Genomic DNA, 19,299 nt, shown 5'->3' on the forward strand with positions numbered 1-19,299 from the left:
GCTTCCCTTTGGTCTCTGAGATGTATTCCACAAAGCCTCCTAGCCTCTCGAGACACTATCCTATTCAAAACCCCACACTCCATTGGTTTCTCACTGCTCTTAGGATAGAATCATCATTCCCACCAGAGCCTCCAAGGCCCTCCTACATGGTCCCACCTCTCTGATCGTCTCTCAATCTCACCCCTGCACCTGGGCTGCACTGGTTCCTTTCTGTCCCTCAAACCATCCCGATCTCTCAGTCCTCAGGACTCTCACGCCTGCGGTTCCTTGTGTGGAACCCTCTCCCCCAGTTATTCCCCAGGTTAACTCTATGCTGCCTCCATCACTTCCCTCGAGGAGGAAAATCTCCTCTTCATACCTCTTGTGGCATTTATCAAAGAAGTAACCAAGCCCTGATTGGTTTGGCTCAGTGGATAGAGCATCGGCCTGCGGACTCAAGGGTCCCGGGTTCAATTCCGGTCAAGGGCATGTACCTTGGTTGCAGGCACATCCCCAGTGGGGAGTGTGCAGGAGGCAGCTGATCGATGTTTCTAACTCTCTATCCCTCTCCCTTTCTCTCTGTAAAAAATCAATAAAATATATTTTTTAAAAAAGTAACCAAATTATTTGTGCAGTTATCGTGTCCACTGTATGCCTCTCTTGGTAGAATGTAAATTCCATGAAAGCAAGCACCTGCTCACCACTGCGGTCACCCCACAGCCTAGCCGAGCCGGCATATACGGCTTGTTTTGAACGAGTTAATGTTCCGGGTTCACAGGTGTGGAAACTGAAGCTCAGAGACGCCGCGGTCCTCAGGCTGAGGCCCATTCCAACCAGTCCCTGCCGAGCCACCTCCCGGGAGCCCCTCAGGGCAGTGCTGAACCCGTCCGCCCCCACCCCACGGGGGAAGCGCGGGGCACTCTGGGATATGTAGTCCGGCCACTCCCAGCTCCAACAGCCGCGGGCTCGGCGTCCAGCGGGTGTGCCCCGGCAGAGCCTTTGGGCAAGACGCGGGAGGGCGGTGGCTAATGACGAGGGCGTGTCCGGGGTGCGTCTCCATGGCCCTAGTCCCCGAGGCTGACCTTTATTGTGCGCCTACTTTTTGTTTTTAATCCTCACCGGAGGCTATGTTTTTCACTGATGGGGGCGGTGGGGAGGAGGAGAAGAGAGAGAGAGAGAGAGAGAGAGAGAGAGAGAGATGGGTTGCCTCACTTATGCACCCCTGACCGGGAGTCCGAGGAATCGAACCCGCGAATCTTCGTGCTCCAGAGGACGCTCTAACCACTTGGCTACATGGGCAGGGCTGGTGCCTGCTTCCCGGTGGGGCTCTCTCCCCAGCTCGGAGATTGAAGCTCCGGGAGGGAAGGTGACATCCAGGCAATGACTTTCCTGCAGTTGCAGCCACCGGAGCAGAGGTGGGACTCCAACCTGGGCTGCCACCCGTCCTGGCTTCTGTTGGCAGGGGGTGCTGGGTGCGCCCAGGCAGGGAAACTGGGCAGAGAGAGTTCGCCAGCGAGGACAAGGGGAGAGACTCCCGTGTCGCTAACTGAGTCAGGCCGCAGGTGCCCGGCTGTTATCCCCAGCTGAGGAGCATGCTTAGGCGCTGGGGTCCTGGAACCAAAGGGTGGGTTCCAGTCTCATTGCCATCACTTCCTAACCACGTGGCCCTGCCTGGGTTCAACACTTAAACTCTGGAGCAGGGTTGGTTTCTTGTTTGTTTGTTTGACCTGTAGAGATAATCACAGTACTTACAGAGTGCCCAAAATGTATACACATTTTAACCCTTTGCACTCCGCTGTCCCCTCTCAGGCGACATCGGAATTCTAGCATATCACTCGGATGTCCCCTCTCAGGGGACATTGCAGTTTATTAGTGATTACGGGGAATTGAGTTATTTCAACGCAACTTTTTGAGACATGCATGTTTCCCTGAAGTTTTATCTTGAAATGGCACAAGAAATTAAATCAAAATATCGTAAAATTACTAAGATATATACAAGAAATGTCATCGGGTTTTGTGTCGGATTAAACAATAAACTACATATTCCCGATGTGGGACAAAGAAAACGGGACTGCATTGTGTGTTCTAACAGGAAAACACCTGGTGGCAGGCGTCAAACCACTTATTACTGTCAAACATGCACTAATCAGCCTGCAATGCATATTGGGGAGTGTTACAAAACTTATCATACTGTACAAAATTATAAACAATAAAATATTGTTTTTTTTGCAAATATACATTCCTCGATGTCACCCAATTCATATAAGTCCAATATCATTATAATACGTTACTTGGTTCCAAAATTATACTAAATAATACGAGGGTCTGTAAATGCACGTTTCCGCCGCAAAGTGAGTAGCTGGTAGCCAATGTCCAGAATGGTTCGGAGTGCAAACGGTTAACAGCTGGTAACTCAATTTTGAAAATGAAATGTATTCTAATAAACACTGCCTATTTAATTATTCAAAGTGTGTGTGTATATATTTTTGGGGACACCCTATATATTATTACTAAATTTGGAACAAACGGAATGCAAGTATGTACAGTATTGCCTGGTGCTAAGGGGTTGGTGGCCATTATTATTGTTCAGAAAGAAATAGGGGTTGGAAGTTGTGAGCTTGGGTAGGGAGGGCTACACCTTGAACCCGGAGGCTTTATCTCCCAGGCAGAGGGTGGGTGAAGGCACTTGGCCTCTCTTTAGTAGTCTTATCTTGAACAACTTCTGCTTTAGAAATGAGAACCCCAAAGGGCACTCCCAGCTTCTCCAGGGCAGTCTTCCTTCCTGTCAGGGATAGGGCGTCTGTTTACCCTGGAAGTGGTGGCAAAGATGATCTTGACTAAACTCTACTCAAACTCCCTTCTCTACTAGGCTCTGACTTCTGGGCTTACCTGTGTTCATCTCAGCATTGCCCAGTCTTAGCAAGAATCCTAAGTCAGTGTAGCCAGAATGCCCTACCTTGGTGTCTGATGGGGGTCCTCAACCTTCAGCATCCCTCAGTTATGTCTAATCACCTTGGCCTGCCTTCAGTAAGAATCTTCTCTTACCACTGATGCTTTTTTAAAGTATATATATTTTTTTATTGATTTCAGAGAGAAAGGGAGAGGGGAGAGAGAGAGATAGAAACAGCAATGATGAGAATCATTGATCGGCTGCCTCCTGCACGTCCCCTACTGGGGATTGAGCCCGCAACCTGGGCATGTGTCCTTGACCGGAATCAAACCCAGGACCCTTCAGTTCGCAGGCTGATGCTCCATCCACTGAGCCAAACCAGCTAGGGTACCACTGATGCTTTTAATTCCACCCCTCCCCACTCTTTCTGTGTGTCTGTCTGTCTCAGTCTCACAGGCTGGCCTCCTCTGCAGGATTGGCTTCAGCCTACAGATTTTTTGGGAGTAAACTGGACATTTTACCTCTGACTATCTTCCCTTACCTCTGACCTCTTGTCATGTCTAAACAAGCCTATTGAAGCCAAGGAGATGCTGGCTTCCCCCCTTGAGTAGAACCCAGGTGAGTGAACAGTCCTTTTGTTGCAATATTCTCTACCTGAAAGAGCAACCGCACCACTCTCTCCCTCGGGGTGCACTGCTTTTCTTCAGAGCATTGTCTCCACCTGCATCCCGCCTGCATCATCTTATAGGTCTGTGTGCGCCAGACACAGCCCAGACACGTGCTGTTGTGTTTTGTTTATTTGAAACAGGATTTAAAACCATTTTAAGTCTACATTTAGAATTGGGAGTTTTCACCTAAACATGGAGATATCTGGCTTCTGGGGAACAATCTGATTGGCTGGCAGCATGGGGTCTACATCCCCCACTACTTCCTGTGTCCCTGACACAGAGGCCTGTGTCAGCAGCCATCTGTCATCATGCTGGCACCGCTGTGGGGTGTGTTTTTTTTGTTTGTTTTATTTTTAAGTATGTTTTTATTGATTGAAGAGAGAGGGAGAGAAACATTGATGTGACTTGTTCAAATTATCCCTTTCCACACCCTCCTGGAGCAGACAGAATGGCAGGCCTCCTGGCTGGACTTGGGCACCAGTTCTCTACACAGCTGCACGCCTTGGTAATCCCAGCAACACACCCATAACCAGGGGTAGTTCATTCTAAGATCTCGACTTTCCTGAGAAGCGGCCTGGTGCTGTAAGGAGAAACTGAGGCACATATGGGCCTGCTTTCTCCAGGTCCCACAAGGCTGTGGGGGCCGAGGGCAGTCCAGAAACCTGTCATCTGCCCTTAAAGATGCCTCCCACTCAGGGAGGTGGTGGTCTACAGAAATCAGTCATGGGCAACCCAGTGTCTGGTTCTGCCTGGTGCCCTCACAATAAAAACTGGGTACCGGATGTAGGGGGACAGGGAACAAAACATGAGAATGGAGAGTCTCTAAAGTTAAGGGGGCTGAGGCCCTGGCTGATGTGTCTCCGTGGTTAGAGCGTCCTCCCACCCAGTCCTCCCACCCACCGAAGGTTCAATGGTTCGATTATCGGTCAGGAAACATACCCAGTTTGTGGGTTCCATCCCTTGTTAGGGCACCTATGGGAGGCAACCAATTGATGTTTCTCTCTCTCTCCCCCTCTCCCTCCTCCTCCTCCTCCTCCTGCTCTTCCTCCTCCCCCCCTCCTCCTCCTCCCCCTCCTCCTTCTTCTTCTTCTTCTCTCTCTCTCTCTCACTCATCAATAAAAAAAACATCCTTGAATGAGGATTTAAAAAAATTAAGGGGTCAAACTAGGATAGATGTCTGGCTTCCAACCTCACTGAACTTCTCTGTGCCTCCGATTTCTCATCTATGAAATAGGGGTAACCCTACCTACCTCCTAGGGTTGTTTCAAAGAGGAATCGGGTTAATAATAGGAAAGCCCTTAGAACAGAGCCTGACTATCTTCCCTTACCTCTGACCTCTTGTCACGTCTAAACAAGCCTATTGAAGCCAAGGAGATGCTGGCTTCCCCCCTTGAGTACAAAGTACTATATAAGTAAAAAAGTAACTTCTCGGGAGAATCGAAGATGGCGGCATAGGTAAACACCGGAGAATGCCGCCGTGGACAACCACTTCAAAAATACAACTAAAAGTCAGAGCAGACATCAACCAGAACCACGGGAAGGCTGGCTGAGGAGAGTCTCTTCAACTAGAAGCAAAAACAACAGCATTCCTACGCTCAGCGGAGGCGCAGTGTGGAAAATTTAAAGGTACGGCGGTGCGGTGGTGAGGGTGCGCGCGCAAAGTGGGCTGGCGGCTGAGGGCGCGATTGTCGTTTTCAATCAGGAGCGAGTCTCAGACTCTGGGCTACAGATCCGGGCGAGTCTCTAGGGACCCAGACTCAAACGGGAGAAGCGGGACTGTCTGGCTACGGCCCCTCCGAGGTTTGCAGCGATTGCTGGGACAGAGAGGCAGAGCCCCTGGGGACGGACTGAGAGCGGCCATAGCTGCTCCCTCCCCCCGCCCTGTTGAGCCCGCCCCGCCCAAACCCTGCGCACAGCCATTTGCCGATCGCCTCAGGCAAGGGCTGGACTAGCGCCTCCCCAGAGGACTGAAGTTTTCCCACAGCTGATTTCCACAGCCAGTCGGCCTGGTGGTCAAATCCCTCTAGTGTTAACTACAACAATTAAGGCTTGGCTAGAACAAGACTGCGCACAGAGACCACAAGGGGGTGCACCAAGAAAGCATAAAAGATGCGGAGACAAAAAAACATGACAGAAATGGAGGATATGGAGCTAAGAATCGCAATTTTGAGGGCTTGCCATAAATTTGTGCAGAGCCTCACGAAAACTAATGAGACCCTCGATGCTACGATAAAGAAATTAGAAAGTAAGCATACACGGACTGAAATAAAGAATATTATACCCAATAGCAGACCAGAGGAGCACAAGAATCAAACCAAAGATTCGACAAAAAACACCCAATTGGAAAAGCAAAATGAAAAAAGAATCCGAAAGTGTGAAGATAGTGTAAGGAGCCTCTGGGACAGCTTTAAGCGGTCTAATATCAGAATTATTGGAGTACCAGAAGATGAGAGACAGCAAGATATTGAAAACCTATTTCAAGAAATAATGGCAGAAAACTTCCCCCACCTGGAGAAAGAAATGGACTTACAGGTCCAAGAAGCGCAGAGAACCCCAAACAAAAGGAATCCAAAGAGGACCACACCAAGACACATCATCATTAAAATGCCAAGAGCAAAAGACAAAGAGAAAATCTTAAAAGCAGCAAGAGAAAGAGGCTCAATTACCTACAAGGGAATACCCATACGGCTGTCAGCTGATTTCTCAACAGAAACTTTGCAGGCCAGAAGGGAATGGCAAGAAATATTCAAAGTGCTGAATACCAAGAACCTACAACCAAGATTACTTTATCCAGCAAAGCTATCATTCAGAATTGAAGGTCAGATAAAGAGCTTCACAGATAAGGAAAAACTAAAGGAGTTCATCACGGCCAAACCAGTATTATATGAAATGCTGAAAGGTATGCTTTAAGAGGAAGAAGAAGAAGAAAAAGGTAAAGATACAAATTATGAACAACAAATATGCATCTATCAACAAATGAATCTAAGAATCAAGTGAATAAATAACCTGATGTACAGAATGAACTGGTGACTATAATGAATCAGGGACATAGAAAGGGAATGGACTGACTATTCTTGGGGGAAAAGGGGTGTGGGAGATGCGGGAAGTGACTGGACAAAAATCATGCACCTAGGGATGAACTCAGTGGGTGGGGAGTGAGGGTGGAGGGTGGGGTGGGAGCTGGAAGGAGGGGAGTTATGGGGGGAAAAAAGAGGAACAAATGTAATAATCTGAACAATAAAGATTTAAAAAAAAAAAAAAAAGTAACTTCTCAAGGTCCCCTCCATAGTGGGAGGGTAGGTGTGGAAGGGAGACGGGGAAATGGCCCAATGCGGAGCCTCCGAGCACCAGCGTGTACTCACTGAAGGTGCGGGGTGGGGGGGCACTAATTACACACAACGCTGACCGCGGGCTCACCTATGCCTCCTCCCCACACTCACAGCGGTTCAGCCAGGGGTTCCAGAACTACATTATCCAAAATGCATCTCGCGCGCCCGCCTACGTGGCCTCCGGCCAACGCCTGACAGTCTCTCCGCAAATGGTGCGAGGATGACGTAACCCACAACACCTCCCAAAGACCCGCCTATCCAAGCTAATTACTGTTCTTGACAGCCAGCTCGGCCAATCGCGCGAGGACTACGTTACGCCCCGCCCAAAGCTTCCCGTGGACCTGCCCACGCTGCCTCGTCCCCCAGCCGGACAGCTCGTTCAGCCAATGCCCGCACCGCTCTGCTGCGTCCTGCAGTTGGGGTCCTCTACCTCCCCACCCGGCCCGAGCCAGCCAGCCCGTCGAGCCCCCAGCGCCCGCGCTCCCGCTCCCGTCCCGCGCACCGAACATTCCAGGGTCCACAGCGCAGCGGGTGAGTCCGAGGGCGCGGGGTCCCGACTCTAACTGCCATCCCGCGGCCCGACCCAGCACCCTGCTTTGGGCTCCGGCCTCGGCCACCGCTCACTTTCCGAGACCTGGGCAGTCCGCCCGGAGTCCCACCCTCGCAGGGCCCTGGGGCCGGAGGGACCCCGGCGGTGACTGTCCACTCGGGATACCCGGCGGGGCTCGTGGAGGGACTCACCGCGCCCGGACCCCGAGTCAGGTTGAGACTGAATCTGCGTCCTCCTGGGCAGCGGGGACTCTGGTTCCCACCCTAAGGGACCCCATCCCGAAAGGGTCAGCTGTAATGTAATGAAAACTCAGCGTTCCTCCACCTCTGACCGGTCCCAGGCCCCGCGCTGAACTTCCCGAACATCCCGTGTAGTTCCCTCAGCAACCTGTGTGTGGATGATGTCACCATCTTTTCTTTTCAGAGGAGGAAACTCAGGCCCAGGGAGGTTAAGCGGTTTGCCCCGGAACTAGCAGGGAGTTAGTAGCAGAGATAAGTTGATCGATTTCAACCCTTTTTGCCAAAGAGGGTGGGTTAGTTGTTGTAAATGTTTCCCCCCACGTCCCGCGTGGTTCAGGGTTCAGGATCTGGAAGAGGAGCCGCACACAAATGAAAGAGAAGAGGCAAGAGATAAATTGGAAATATTGGGGGGCCAGGCGGGTAAGTCCAACTCAAGGGGAAGGACTTCCGCTGGTGCTCAGGCCGCACCAACCTTTTATTGGTTTGGGATCCACCCATAGTATAGCCCTTAGGCAGGCAACTTCCAGTAACACACAGACTATCTTATCAATAAGGATTTACATGACTATCTGGTGGGGAAGTTGCTTCAGCTACCATGTCTGGACTCACAGAGGTGGTGCACAGCTCTGACCTTTGCTAGGGCTTCAAAGGTCACCAGCCTTCCGGGTTCTCTGTCTACACTTCTCTGCTAGTGAAGACAATAGGCGGTTTCCCACAGTTAGTACTGGACCCAGGGCAGGGGCTTATGGGTGCAGATGCTTATCCAGCCCCAGTGCACCCCAGATGACGTTATCTTCTGTCCACAGAGTCCTGAAGAAACACCTGCCCAGTGGCTGGCCAGGGGTTCAGGGAGAGACAGATTTGATCCCCGAGGCCTGAGAAGGAGCAAGGCCCACTGGGAACATGGCGACTGCCCCCGGCCTCCAGCCCGCAGCACCCCTGGAGGAGGATGAGATCCTGATTGTGAAGGTGGAGGAGGACTTCCACTGGGAAGAGGAGCCCTCCCTGAAGATGGAAGACCCCAGCCCTGAGACCTTCCGCCAGCTCTTCCGGCTCTTCTGCTACCAGGAGGTGGCCGGCCCTCGGGAGGCCCTGAGCCGCCTCTGGGAGCTCTGCTGCCGCTGGCTGCGGCCGGAGCTGCGCACCAAGGAGCAGATCCTGGAGCTGCTGGTGCTGGAGCAGTTCCTGATGGTGCTGCCTGGGGAGATCCAGGCCTGGGTGCGGGAGCGGCAGCCGGAGAGCGGTGAGGAGGCCGTGGTCCTCGTGGAAGGGCTTCAGCGGGAGCCCAGGAAACAGAGGGTGAGGTGGGGGGCCTTCTGGCCCTGAGGTGAGGAAAGGGGCTCTGTGTCCTCAGGGCCCTGCTGCTGAGGTCTGCACTTGGAGATTCCTTGGGTTCTGGAGCTGCGGCCAGCTGGGGTCATGGGGAGAACCAGATGTTTTGAATGGAAGAAGGCAGCTATAAAGTTTCTCATCCTTGGCCAAGGGGTATCCACCTGTTGATATAGCTCCCCTAGCCCCGTGGTCGGCAAACTGCGGCTCTTTGGCCTCTTGAGTGTGGCTCTTCCTAAGCCTTAGGAGTACCCTAATTAAGTTAATAACAATGTTCCTACCTATATAGTTTAAGTTTAAAAAATTTGGCTCTCAAAAGAAATTTCAATCATTGTACTGTTGATATTTGGCTCTAATGAGTTTCCCAACCACTGCCCCAGCAGTTTCTAAGCTAGTGTGGATTGGTTTGTTAATACTGGGCCAGGCACAGATCGCACACCTTCCAAGCATGACCTTGGGAATTGAAGAGATCCCAACGGGGAGGTGCTCATGGCTGGTGGGTGCCCGGATCAGCTCCCCCAGATGTTCCCCAATCTCTCTAGAGCTACGTTGTCCAACAGCCCCATGTGACTTTTAAAATTAAGTAAAATTAAAAATGTAATTCCTAAGTCACACCAGCCACATTTCAAGTGCCCAGTCGTCCCACGTGGGTAGTGACTGCTGTACTGGACAGTGTGGCTATGGGACACTTCCATCATCGTGGGAAGTTCTATAGACAGCGAAACTCTAGAGCACATGCCAGCTCCTCCTAACCAGGTCTGGAGAGTGGGAAGTCTCTTACAAATTTCTCCTGCTTTTAGTCACTAAACTCCTTAAATGAAAAAAAAATTAAAAGGCCACCTCACCTTTTTAAATTCTTTTTTCAGTGCCATGCCCAGATTAGATGGTTGGCAAATGCTGACAGGTCAGTCTCTTCCTGTGGCAGTGCCATTGCCCACACACTGCTGTTCAGCAGGACAGACATTCCCCCCAAACCTGACCACAATGTGCGTTGAGTGCAGTCGGCAAATCCTGCTGTCATGGTGACTAATAAGAACTTGGGATGCCCTCCCCACCCCTCCAGCCTGGTTTTGGGGGTTCCTGCATGGCTGCCCTCTGTCACTGTGTACCCTGGAATCTCTAGGACCGTCTCCTGTCAGAGGTGTGGAATGTTGGATGAGAGGGAGCCTGAGATGGGTTCCCCAGCTGTCTTAGTAGTTCCCCGGGGAATGTTTCTTATCTCAAGTGCTATTGCAGAGCTCAGCAAACTGCGACTCGAGTTTGTTCAATTAACCTTCTCTGGAATAAGGAATTAGATTATCCCAGAGCACCTGTAAATGATTTCAAAAAAGGTAGCAAATGCAGTAATGCCAACTTCCAAAATGAGATTTGATACAGGGCCCTTCTGGCCAGGGTTTGTTGAGAGCACCAAGAAACAAGGGTAGGAGTGTGACAGGGACCCCGATGCAGTGTGACAGGGAGAGACGAGTCCCATTCAGGAGCAGACCAGGCCTCCTTGTGTCCCAGCCAGGAGCCTGCCCTCTTCCCAGCTCGCATTCTCCCTGGGTGTTGCTGGAGGTAGGGCTGTGTGTGGCACGTGGAGGGCCAAGGGCACAATGACGAGGCCACCTTGGTGGTGAGGGTGGCCAGGGGTGCCCGACGAGGGGTTGGAGACCTTGTGGGTCTCCCCCTGACCTGGGAGCTGGTTGCGCTCTCCATCTGTGTGCAGGGCCCGGAGGGACTCTCTGATCATGCAGTGCCCCACCAGATGGGGGAACAGTCTTTGAAACGTCAGGCAGAGGCCCAGCCAAAGGAGTTGTCCCTGGAGGAAGGAGCTCGGGACTCCAGCCAGCAGCCCCCAGCCCAGCTAAGCCACAGACAGAAAAGAAACCCTGAACTCCAGCCAAAGAGGGGTGAGTAGCCGCCCTCAAGGAACGCAGCCCTTCAGGAGAGGGAGGCAAAGGGAAGAGAGCATTGGGGGAGGTTGAGGCCTGTGTGCATGTGGCTCCTGGTGGGGAGCTGCTGGACCTGTCCTGGCCTTCATTGCTGTGCCCACAGGTGGGCTATTGTGGACTTCACTGGCCACTGCTCTTTCCCCAGGCCCAGTCACCTCCCCGCACCAGGAGATGGCAGCACCAGCCACATCCCTCCTTGCAGCCTGGTCCCAGGTGAGTGGTGGTCATTCCTGGTCTGCAGCATCCCCATGGAGACACTTCTCTCCCATGGCCAGGACTGTGGGTTTCCGAGGCACTTCCCCCTGAAATGACCTTTGCCTACTGGGAGGTATCTTGCTCTTTCTCAGATGCCACCTGAGTATTAGGTGTGTTTGTAGGAGTCTGGGGTCCAATGTGAGCTTGGGTAATCGCTCAAACCCAACTGGGTGTTAGAATCTCTTGGGACTCTAGGTAAAAATAAAGATTCCTCGCCCTAGCTGGTTTGGCTCAGTGGATAGAGCGTCAGCCTGTGGACTGAAGGGTCCCAGGTTCGATTCCGGTCAAGGGTATGTACCTAGGTTGCTGGTTGTGGGCACATCCCCAGTAGGGGGTGTGCAGGAGGCAGCTGATCGATGTTTCTAACTCTCTATCCCTCTCTCTTCCTCTCTGTAAAAAAATCAATAAAATATTTAAAAAAAAAAAGATTCCTCTCCTAGCCACGGCCTGGAATAGTTTTTTGTACTTGTTTAAATAAAAGTTTATTGAAATACAATTCATATACTTACATTTCATCTATTTAAAGTATACAATGTTTCGTACATTTACAGAGTTATGCAATCACCACAATCAATTTTAGAACATTTTCATCACCTGCCCAAAATTCCCCACACCCCTTAGTGGTCACTCCCCATTACCCCTCCCCAAGCAACCACTGATCCTCTTTCTGTTTCTGGATTTGTCTCTTCTGGACCTTGTAAGCTTGGGTTTTATTTATGTTATTTATCTACTTTTGCTTGAGTTTTAATCATGTTCCCTAGGCCAGTCTGGTGCTAGATTTGGGAACCACTGGCTTAGAGCCGTCCTAAAGTCCTCAAGTCACCCCATTTGGGTCCCGGGGCTGGCTTGAGTTGAGGTAGGGCATGCTAACCCATGTCTCCAAGGAGCATGGGCCCCCATGGCTGAGCACACAGTGGATCCGGCTGCTTCGCACAGCGAATCTGTCCACACTGTGCTGCCCTGCAGCAACAGGACAGAGCATGATGGCAATAGTGTCGTCCCAAAGAGCAGGATGCTGCCGTGTCTGTGAGCTGAGGTTGGGAGGAGAGGTGTGTGACAGCTTGTGGGGGGGGAAAAAGTGGTGGGAGGCAAGCAGGACCCACCATTGTGACGTGAGTGGAAGGGAAAGGTCAGCTCACCAGGTTGGCCCAGCCTGTAGGATTGAGTGGGCTGTGTCCTTGCAGGTACCAGTGACCTTGGAGGACATGGCCGTGTACCTGTCCCAGAAGGAGGGGGGGTGTCTGGACCCAGCTCAGCAGGACCGAAGTCGGGACATGCTGCCAGAGAGTGAAGGTAACATGTGGGGAGACCCTGGCTGCTAACCATTAGGCCAGTCCTAGGGGGACGGAGGCTCTTTGCCTCATGTTGGATGTAGCTGGCCTGGCATTTCCCCCAGGTGTATGTTTCCTTCAGGACCCAAGACCCAGGCCACCTCCCCGCTCACACCTTCCCTGGCTCTCTACTGCCTACAGGAGTCAGTCTAGAAGTTCTCAAACTGTAGTGGCCTGAGGAATCATGGGAAGCATCGCCGGCCCCATGCCCAGGGTTGGTTTAGTAGGCCAGGTGTGCTCTCTGGCAATTTTGCTTGGTATCCAGCTGCATACAGCCTGCAAAGCCAGGTTTGCTGGTGTCTTGTCAGTGGCCCAGCTGCAGTGGGGGCAGTGTGGTGGCTCACCCACATCCCAGGCAGATGCCCAGAGCTGTCCTGAGTTCCTTCTTTCATTCCTGCACCCATTCAATTGGTCCAGTTTCCCTTCAGCCTCTGTGCTGCCCTCAGCCCCCATGGGTAGAGCTGCTCCTGGCAAGGCCTTGGCCATCAATGGCCTCTCCTTACCAATGCCCCGGCTCCCCACTCAACACTGTCTCTTCTCTTTCCACTTGTCTTGTCTTGCCAATTCTGTCACCCACTTATTCCCTAAATGTTTTCTAAAGGAGTTGAGATGCTGCTTTGTATCAGTTGGAGTTCTCCAGAGAAACAGAGCTAATAGGATGTGTATGTGTAAAGAGATATATTTTAAGGAATTGGCTCACATGATTGTGGAGGCTGGCAAGTCCAAAATCTGTACGGCAAGCCAGCAGGCTGGAAATCCAGGCAAGATTTCTATGCTGCAGTCTTGAGGCAGAATTCCTTCTCTGGAAAACCTCAGGATTTGCTCTTATGACCTTCACCTGATTAGACGAGGCCCACCTCCAGTTAGGAGGGTGATGCTTTACTTACAGTCAGTTGATTTGTAAATGTTAATCACATCTACATAATACCTCCAACAGTGGCATCTACATTGGCATTTAAACCAAATAACAACATAGCCGTAATCATTACATACTTTCCTTTACATCCTCATTTTTTTCAAACTAAGAACCGGTGGACTGAATGAAAATGAACCTTTCCACTGCCTCATAGAAGGAGAACACTAATTTTCTGTGCACACTATTGCTGGACATTGCCCCATGCTCTCTGTTCCGTTTCCCACTTAGTTGTAATTCTTGGCCACTTAGTCTCTATTGTGATGAAACTCCAGACTCCTCCAGGGTGTCAGGGTTTCCCTCCCAGAGCCAGTGAAAGCCTTGAGCCCTGTTTCCTCACTTCCTCTCAGAGGAAACAGTCTGCACAGAGGCAAAACCTCTGTCTTTCAGAGCATTTCACTTTTCTTTAGATTCTTCTGATGCCCGTTTGCCCTCATGAGGAAAGGATTTGCAGTCCCCTATTTCTAGTACAGCCCATACTCACATCCTCCCTTCTCTTGTCCTGTAAGCAGGACTCCCCAGGCCCTACCTGACTGCCCGACAGGGGTGAGGAGAAGGCCTGTGGGACCCAGCTCTTGCTGCCTTGTGACCTAGGGATGTCTCTAGTGGTGCCAGCTCAGGTGGCGAGGGGGCGGGGTCAGCAAGAAGGAAACAGAAGTCCCAGGTTAGCTTCTGTCCTCTCCTGGGGTTTAAACCATGGTGATTGTGTTTGTGTAGTTCAAACCCAAGAACTAGAGGAGGAGTCAGCAGACTTTTTTTTTTTTTTTTTAAATATATACTTTCATTGATTTCAGAGAGGAAGGGAGAGGGAGAGAGAGAGAGAGATGGAAACATCAATGATGAGAGAGAATCATTGACTGGCTGCCTCCTGCACACCCCTCCAATGGGGATTGAGCCTGCAACCCAGGCATGTGCCCTTGACTGGAATTGAACCCAGGACCCTTCAGTCCACAGACCAATGCTCTATCCACTGAGCCAAACTGGCCAGAGCAGCAGACCTTTTCTGTAAAGGGACAAATAATAAATTGTTCAGGTTTGTGGGCCATACAGTCTCTGCCATCTTGGCGTGAAAGCAGCCACAAAAGAACAGAAAACTATTTTCAGAGATAGGCACTGCCTCTGGGTCCAGGTATGCTGACCCCTGCCCAAGGGAAAAGCAAGGGGAGATAGTGACCTTGAGAAAGGTTTGGGCTCCAGCAGAAATCCTCAATGGAGAAGGAGAGTTATACCGGATCAATCTGGGACTCTATACTGCCCGCAGGAGCAAAAGTGAAACTAGTTCCCAAGGGAGAAATGAGGTCAAGGAGCGAGGCCAACCGTGAGCCGGATCAGAGAGCCCCCGAGTGTCACACTGTCAGCACTTACTCTCTTGAACCTACACCTGGGGGTGGAATTGCTGGGTCATGTAACTATGTAACCTTTTGAAGAATCGCCAGACTCAATTCCTTTTTAAAAATTCTCACAACAGCTTTAACCAGTTTGGCTCAGTGGATTGAGCATCAGCCTGTGGACCAAAGGGTCCCAGGTTCGATTCCGGTCAAGGTCACATACCTCAGTTGCAGACTCATCCCTGGCCTGGGCCCTGGTCAGGGCTCGTGCAGGAGGCAACCAATCGATGTGTTCTCTTTGTCTTACCCTCTCTCTTCCACTCTCCCTAAAAATCAATGGGAAAAATATCCTCAGGTGAGGATTAACAAAACAAAAAATCTCACAACAGACCTGTGAGGTGGTTACATCTTAATTGTACACGTGAGAATTGAGGCTCAGGAAATGTGAGCTGAAGCCCATGTTTGGCTTCTGGGTCTTAGAGCGGACACATCTCAGGGTGACAGAAGGTTCTGTCCCTCCTTGTCGGGTCAGTGTGTGCCCACTGTGAGCTTTTCAGGGGGTTCTGCTTGAAGCCATCTGCTCCCCAGCCCCCAACCTCCTCGCCCCGGTGCCCCAGCATGCCTCATGCTCAGGTGGGGTTTGCCTTATGTCTCAGACAAGGAAGCAGAATAAAGCACTTGCCCAAAGTCACACAACCTGGAGGGATAGAGCCAGGGTCCGTTCCAGGGTCCTTTATTCTGTGCTCGTGTCACCACGGTGGTCACTCTTGTACTTGGGTCTGCAGAGGGTTCAAGGGCTTCCCCCAAGTACACAAGCGGGAGGCTGAGGATCTGGGTCACCAGGCCTTCTGGTCCTGCTCCAAACAGAACAACCGAGAGCAGGGTCTCTCTCCCTGCGCACTATTGACATGAGGGCTGGGTCGTCTTCTGTTGTGGGGCCATCAATGTACCAGAGACTATACATCAGCATCCTTGGCCTCCACTCACTAGATGCCAGTTGCAACACTCCAGGCCCTAAACATAACCACTAAGACGTCTCCAGACATTGTCAAGTGTTGCCTGAGGTGCACCACTGCCCCTGGCCTAGAGGTTACGAGCCCAGACTCCAGAGACAGACTACAGGCCCTCTTAACTTACCAGCTAAGTGACTCTGGTAAGTTCCCTAACTTCCCTGTGTGTGCCTCAGTTTATTTTTTTATTTTTTTATATATTTTATTGATTTTGTACAGAGAGGAAGGAAGAGGAAGAGGGGAGAGAGTTAGAAACATCGATGAGAGAGAAATATCAATCAGCTGCCTCCTGCACACCCCCTACTGGGGATGTGCCGCAACCAAGGTACATGCCCTTGACCGGAATTGAACCTGGGACCTTTCAGTCTGCAGGTCGATGCTCTATCCACTGAGCCAAACCGGGTAGGGCGTGTCTCAGTTTCTTTGTCCATAAAATGGGACAGTAACAGCACCCACCTCATGGGCATTACAAGGATTAAACAAGTTGCCGTGTGTTTATAACAGCCTCTGGCCGTGGCGTTAGCACCTCACATCAGGGTCTGACTGACATGCTCCGTGTTTTGAGGGGGATTTGAAGAGCATTGCTCTCCATTTTCCTCAGAAGGGCTGCCCACTCAGCCTTTGCCTTCTTATCAGAAGCTCCCCTCCTCCTCAGGAACTCTGCTTTCTCTGTCTCAGGCCGTGGAATGCAGTTTAAGGATGAAGAGGACACACAGATGAGAACAGAATGGGACCGAGTGCTGTCGGCTCGGTGCAGGGGTCCCAGCTCCCCATTCCTAGGTCACAAACCGGCCCCCGTCAGGGGGTTGACCAAATCTGAGCAACTTCTGGAAAGAGGGGGGCCCTCCAGGGTGGCAAAGCCATACACATGCCCCGAATGCGGCAAAAGCTTTAGCAAGACGTCCCACTTGACCAAGCACCAGCGCATACACACCGGCGAGCGACCGTACCAGTGTCCGGTGTGTGGGAAGGGCTTCAGCGACCGCTCCAACTTCAGCACCCACCAGCGGGTCCACACGGGCGAGAAGCCCTACCAGTGTGCCGAGTGTGGGAAGCGCTTCAGCCAGAGCTCCAGCCTGGTCATCCACCGCCGGACACACACCGGGGAGCGGCCCTATGTGTGTGCCGAGTGTGGGAAACGCTTCAGCAACAGCTCACACTTCAGCGCCCACCGCAGGACGCACACAGGCGAGAAGCCCTACACATGCCCGGCCTGTGGCCAGGGCTTCTGCCGGGGCACCGACCTCCACAAACACCAGCGGACCCACAATGGGGAGAAGCATCCACATAGCTATACCAAGGGGGTGTAGCCACTACCCAGACCCTCGAGGCTCCAGGAGTTCCCAGGGCCAAAGCCTGACTACCATGCTCAGTTCATGAAGCTGCCAGAGCCGTTACCCAGAACCAGAAACGCTGACCTTAAGGCACCTTCACATGAACTCTGCTCCCCTGGGCCTGGTGTGAGGACACAGCAGGGGACATTTCAGGTGGAATGCTGGGCACAGGGCCCGGTGTATTCGGTTCTAGGGCTGCTGAATAAATGACCACACGCTGGCCGGCTTACAACAACCGGAATTAATCTGTCCGTCCTGGTGTCTACAGCACTGGTGTCCTCTGGAGGCTCCGGTAGAGAATCCTGTGCCTCTTCCACTTCCCCTGTGGCCCACAGACCCTGATGTTCCTGGGCTTGTGGCAGCATCACTCCGTGGCTGTGGCTGTCGTCACACGGCCTTCTCCCTGTGTCCTCTCCTCTTCTAAGGATATAGTCATTGTATTTACTGGCCCCCCCTGAATGACCTCATCTTAACTAATTACATCTACAATGTCCCTATTTCCAAATAAGGTCACATTCTGAGGTTCTGGTTGGACTAGAATTTGAGGGACACTTTCTAACCACTGCAGGGGAAGCTGCAACGGCTGCAGTGGCTTATGGCATTACATACCCCAGCCTTCCCCTCCAACCTTGCTACACTTTCTAAATGTAGGTGGTGGGGGTTTTTCCTACATTCCAGTGGTGTCAACGAGGAAATGGGGTGCCTGACTGGTGTGGCTAAGTGGTTGAGCATTGACCTATGAACCAGGAGGCCTCGGTTTGATTCCCGAACAGGGCACATGCCCAGGTGTGGGCTCAATCCCCCAGTAGAGGTCATGCAGGAGGCAGCCAATCGATGATTCTCATCATTTATGTTTCTCTCTCTCCCTCTCTCCCTTTCTGAAATCAATAAAAATAAATTTTTAAAAAGGGAGATGGGGTGATTTGGGTGTTACCTTTGAAGATCCACAGTTTCGTAGGATGGATGCCTGACTCCATCTCCAGACCTCCCCAACCCATGAGGAAGCCTGGGGATTTGACTGGCCTTGCCATCCTCCCAGGGTAAGGGGCCAGGGCTGCCTCTGCGCCAGCCCCAAGTGGCCGTGTTCCAGGATACAGGCCAGTCTTGGTTGCCCTACTTTGTCTGAGGCAGACATGCCTCTTTATATCCACGGTCTCCTGAGTGGCTGAGGGAAGAGGTATAGAGTCCTTGTCCAGTTTAGTCATCTCTGGAGTCATGGGGCAGCTGCTGAAGTCACTGGTTCTGGAATATTTTATCCAGAAGTGTGACTGTTCCTTATTGCTGGGTGGCGTTGGCCCTCATGCCAGTTCTTGATGCTCCACTGTTTTGTCACTTAATTGCTGTATATATTTTCACCTTTCTACACAACCCAGGTTCCAGGGCATGTGACAGTTCTCCCTTAATAAATCATGTCAGTCCTCCTCCCAGCCCCATTGTGCTCTGTCCTGCATATTCGCTGGAGAATGGGGTCGCCTAGCTTAAAGATGGTTTTTACCTTCTAGGCCAGCTTCCAGAGCTCTCGTAGGACAAGTATACCCAGCCTGGTCCAACACTGCCGACAACCTGCCCCCCACATACACACAGCCAAGAGCCCCAGCTCAGTTCTCTCAGGTCCCGCCTGGTGCCGGAGGAGGCTGTCCTCTTCCTGGTCTGATGGGCCCATCATGTGCCTGTTCCATGATATGGAACATGCAGTGCTATGATGTAGGACTTTTCATTAGTCTTCTTTTATAGACGGGGAAACTGAAGCCACGGGACCTCTAAGAACCTTATCCAAGTGGCGGAACAGGCTTTCAATCCAGGTGTAAACTCCCACCGCCTCATCCTCCCAGCTTACTTTGACAGAATAATTCAAAGTTGAACTTGGAACAAAGTTTCTTTTCTATTACTGTGAAACATCCTAAATGAACTTACTGGCATTAAAAGGGGTAGAGATGGGTGAAATGGGGTTAAAGGAAAAAAATGGCCTTTGCTCTTGACAGCTAGGCTGGCAGCACAGGTGGAGGTGTGCAGCACTGAGGCTGCCCTGTCCTGTGTGTGCCCTAGAACTGAGGGTGTGGGGCCTCCACAGGTGGGACAGGGCTTGGGGACTCCAGATGACAGCAGCCTGCCACCTTCTCTGCAGGAATGTCTCCTTGGGGGCTCCTATGGCCTTGTGGAAGCCCCTGTTGCATCTGGCTTCTAATGAAAATGCCCTTCATTGTGGGTGG

The 19,299-nt window shown here is 51.7% G+C and overlaps 1 protein-coding gene across 3 annotated transcripts; it reads left to right on the forward strand.

Annotated features, from left to right (window-relative positions):
- Window positions 1-7,207: 7,207 nt before the first annotated feature.
- ZNF500 (zinc finger protein 500) lies at window positions 7,208-17,330 on the forward strand. Of its 3 annotated transcripts, none has more exons than XM_006090399.3 (6): window positions 7,208-7,397; window positions 8,462-8,954; window positions 10,693-10,876; window positions 11,064-11,131; window positions 12,358-12,466; window positions 16,434-17,330. In XM_006090399.3, the coding sequence occupies exons 2-6, from the start codon at window positions 8,559-8,561 to the stop codon at window positions 17,063-17,065; spliced, it is 1,389 nt and encodes a 462-aa protein (XP_006090461.1). In that variant the 5' UTR covers window positions 7,208-7,397; window positions 8,462-8,558; the 3' UTR covers window positions 17,066-17,330. The 3 variants fall into 3 exon arrangements, with proteins under 3 accessions (XP_006090461.1, XP_023610997.1, XP_023610998.1); XM_023755229.1 differs by having other exon boundaries at window positions 10,732-10,876; XM_023755230.1 differs by lacking the exon at window positions 10,693-10,876 and having other exon boundaries at window positions 8,462-8,898.
- The last annotated feature ends 1,969 nt before the right edge of the window (window positions 17,331-19,299 follow it).

This window comes from Myotis lucifugus, unplaced genomic scaffold (genome assembly GCF_000147115.1).
Source record: "Myotis lucifugus unplaced genomic scaffold, Myoluc2.0 scaffold_72, whole genome shotgun sequence".
NCBI lineage: Eukaryota > Metazoa > Chordata > Mammalia > Chiroptera > Vespertilionidae > Myotis > Myotis lucifugus.

Bases quoted from the DNA above. Each gene is read 5' to 3' on its own strand.
- ZNF500 (XM_006090399.3), top strand. From the start codon at position 8,559: ATGGCGACTGCCCCCGGCCTCCAGCCCGCAGCACCCCTGGAGGAGGAT. The intron at 8,955-10,692 runs GTGAGGTGGGGG...ATCTGTGTGCAG, and splicing joins GGGAGCCCAGGAAACAGAGG to GGCCCGGAGGGACTCTCTGA. The intron at 10,877-11,063 runs GTGAGTAGCCGC...CTCTTTCCCCAG, and splicing joins TGAACTCCAGCCAAAGAGGG to GCCCAGTCACCTCCCCGCAC.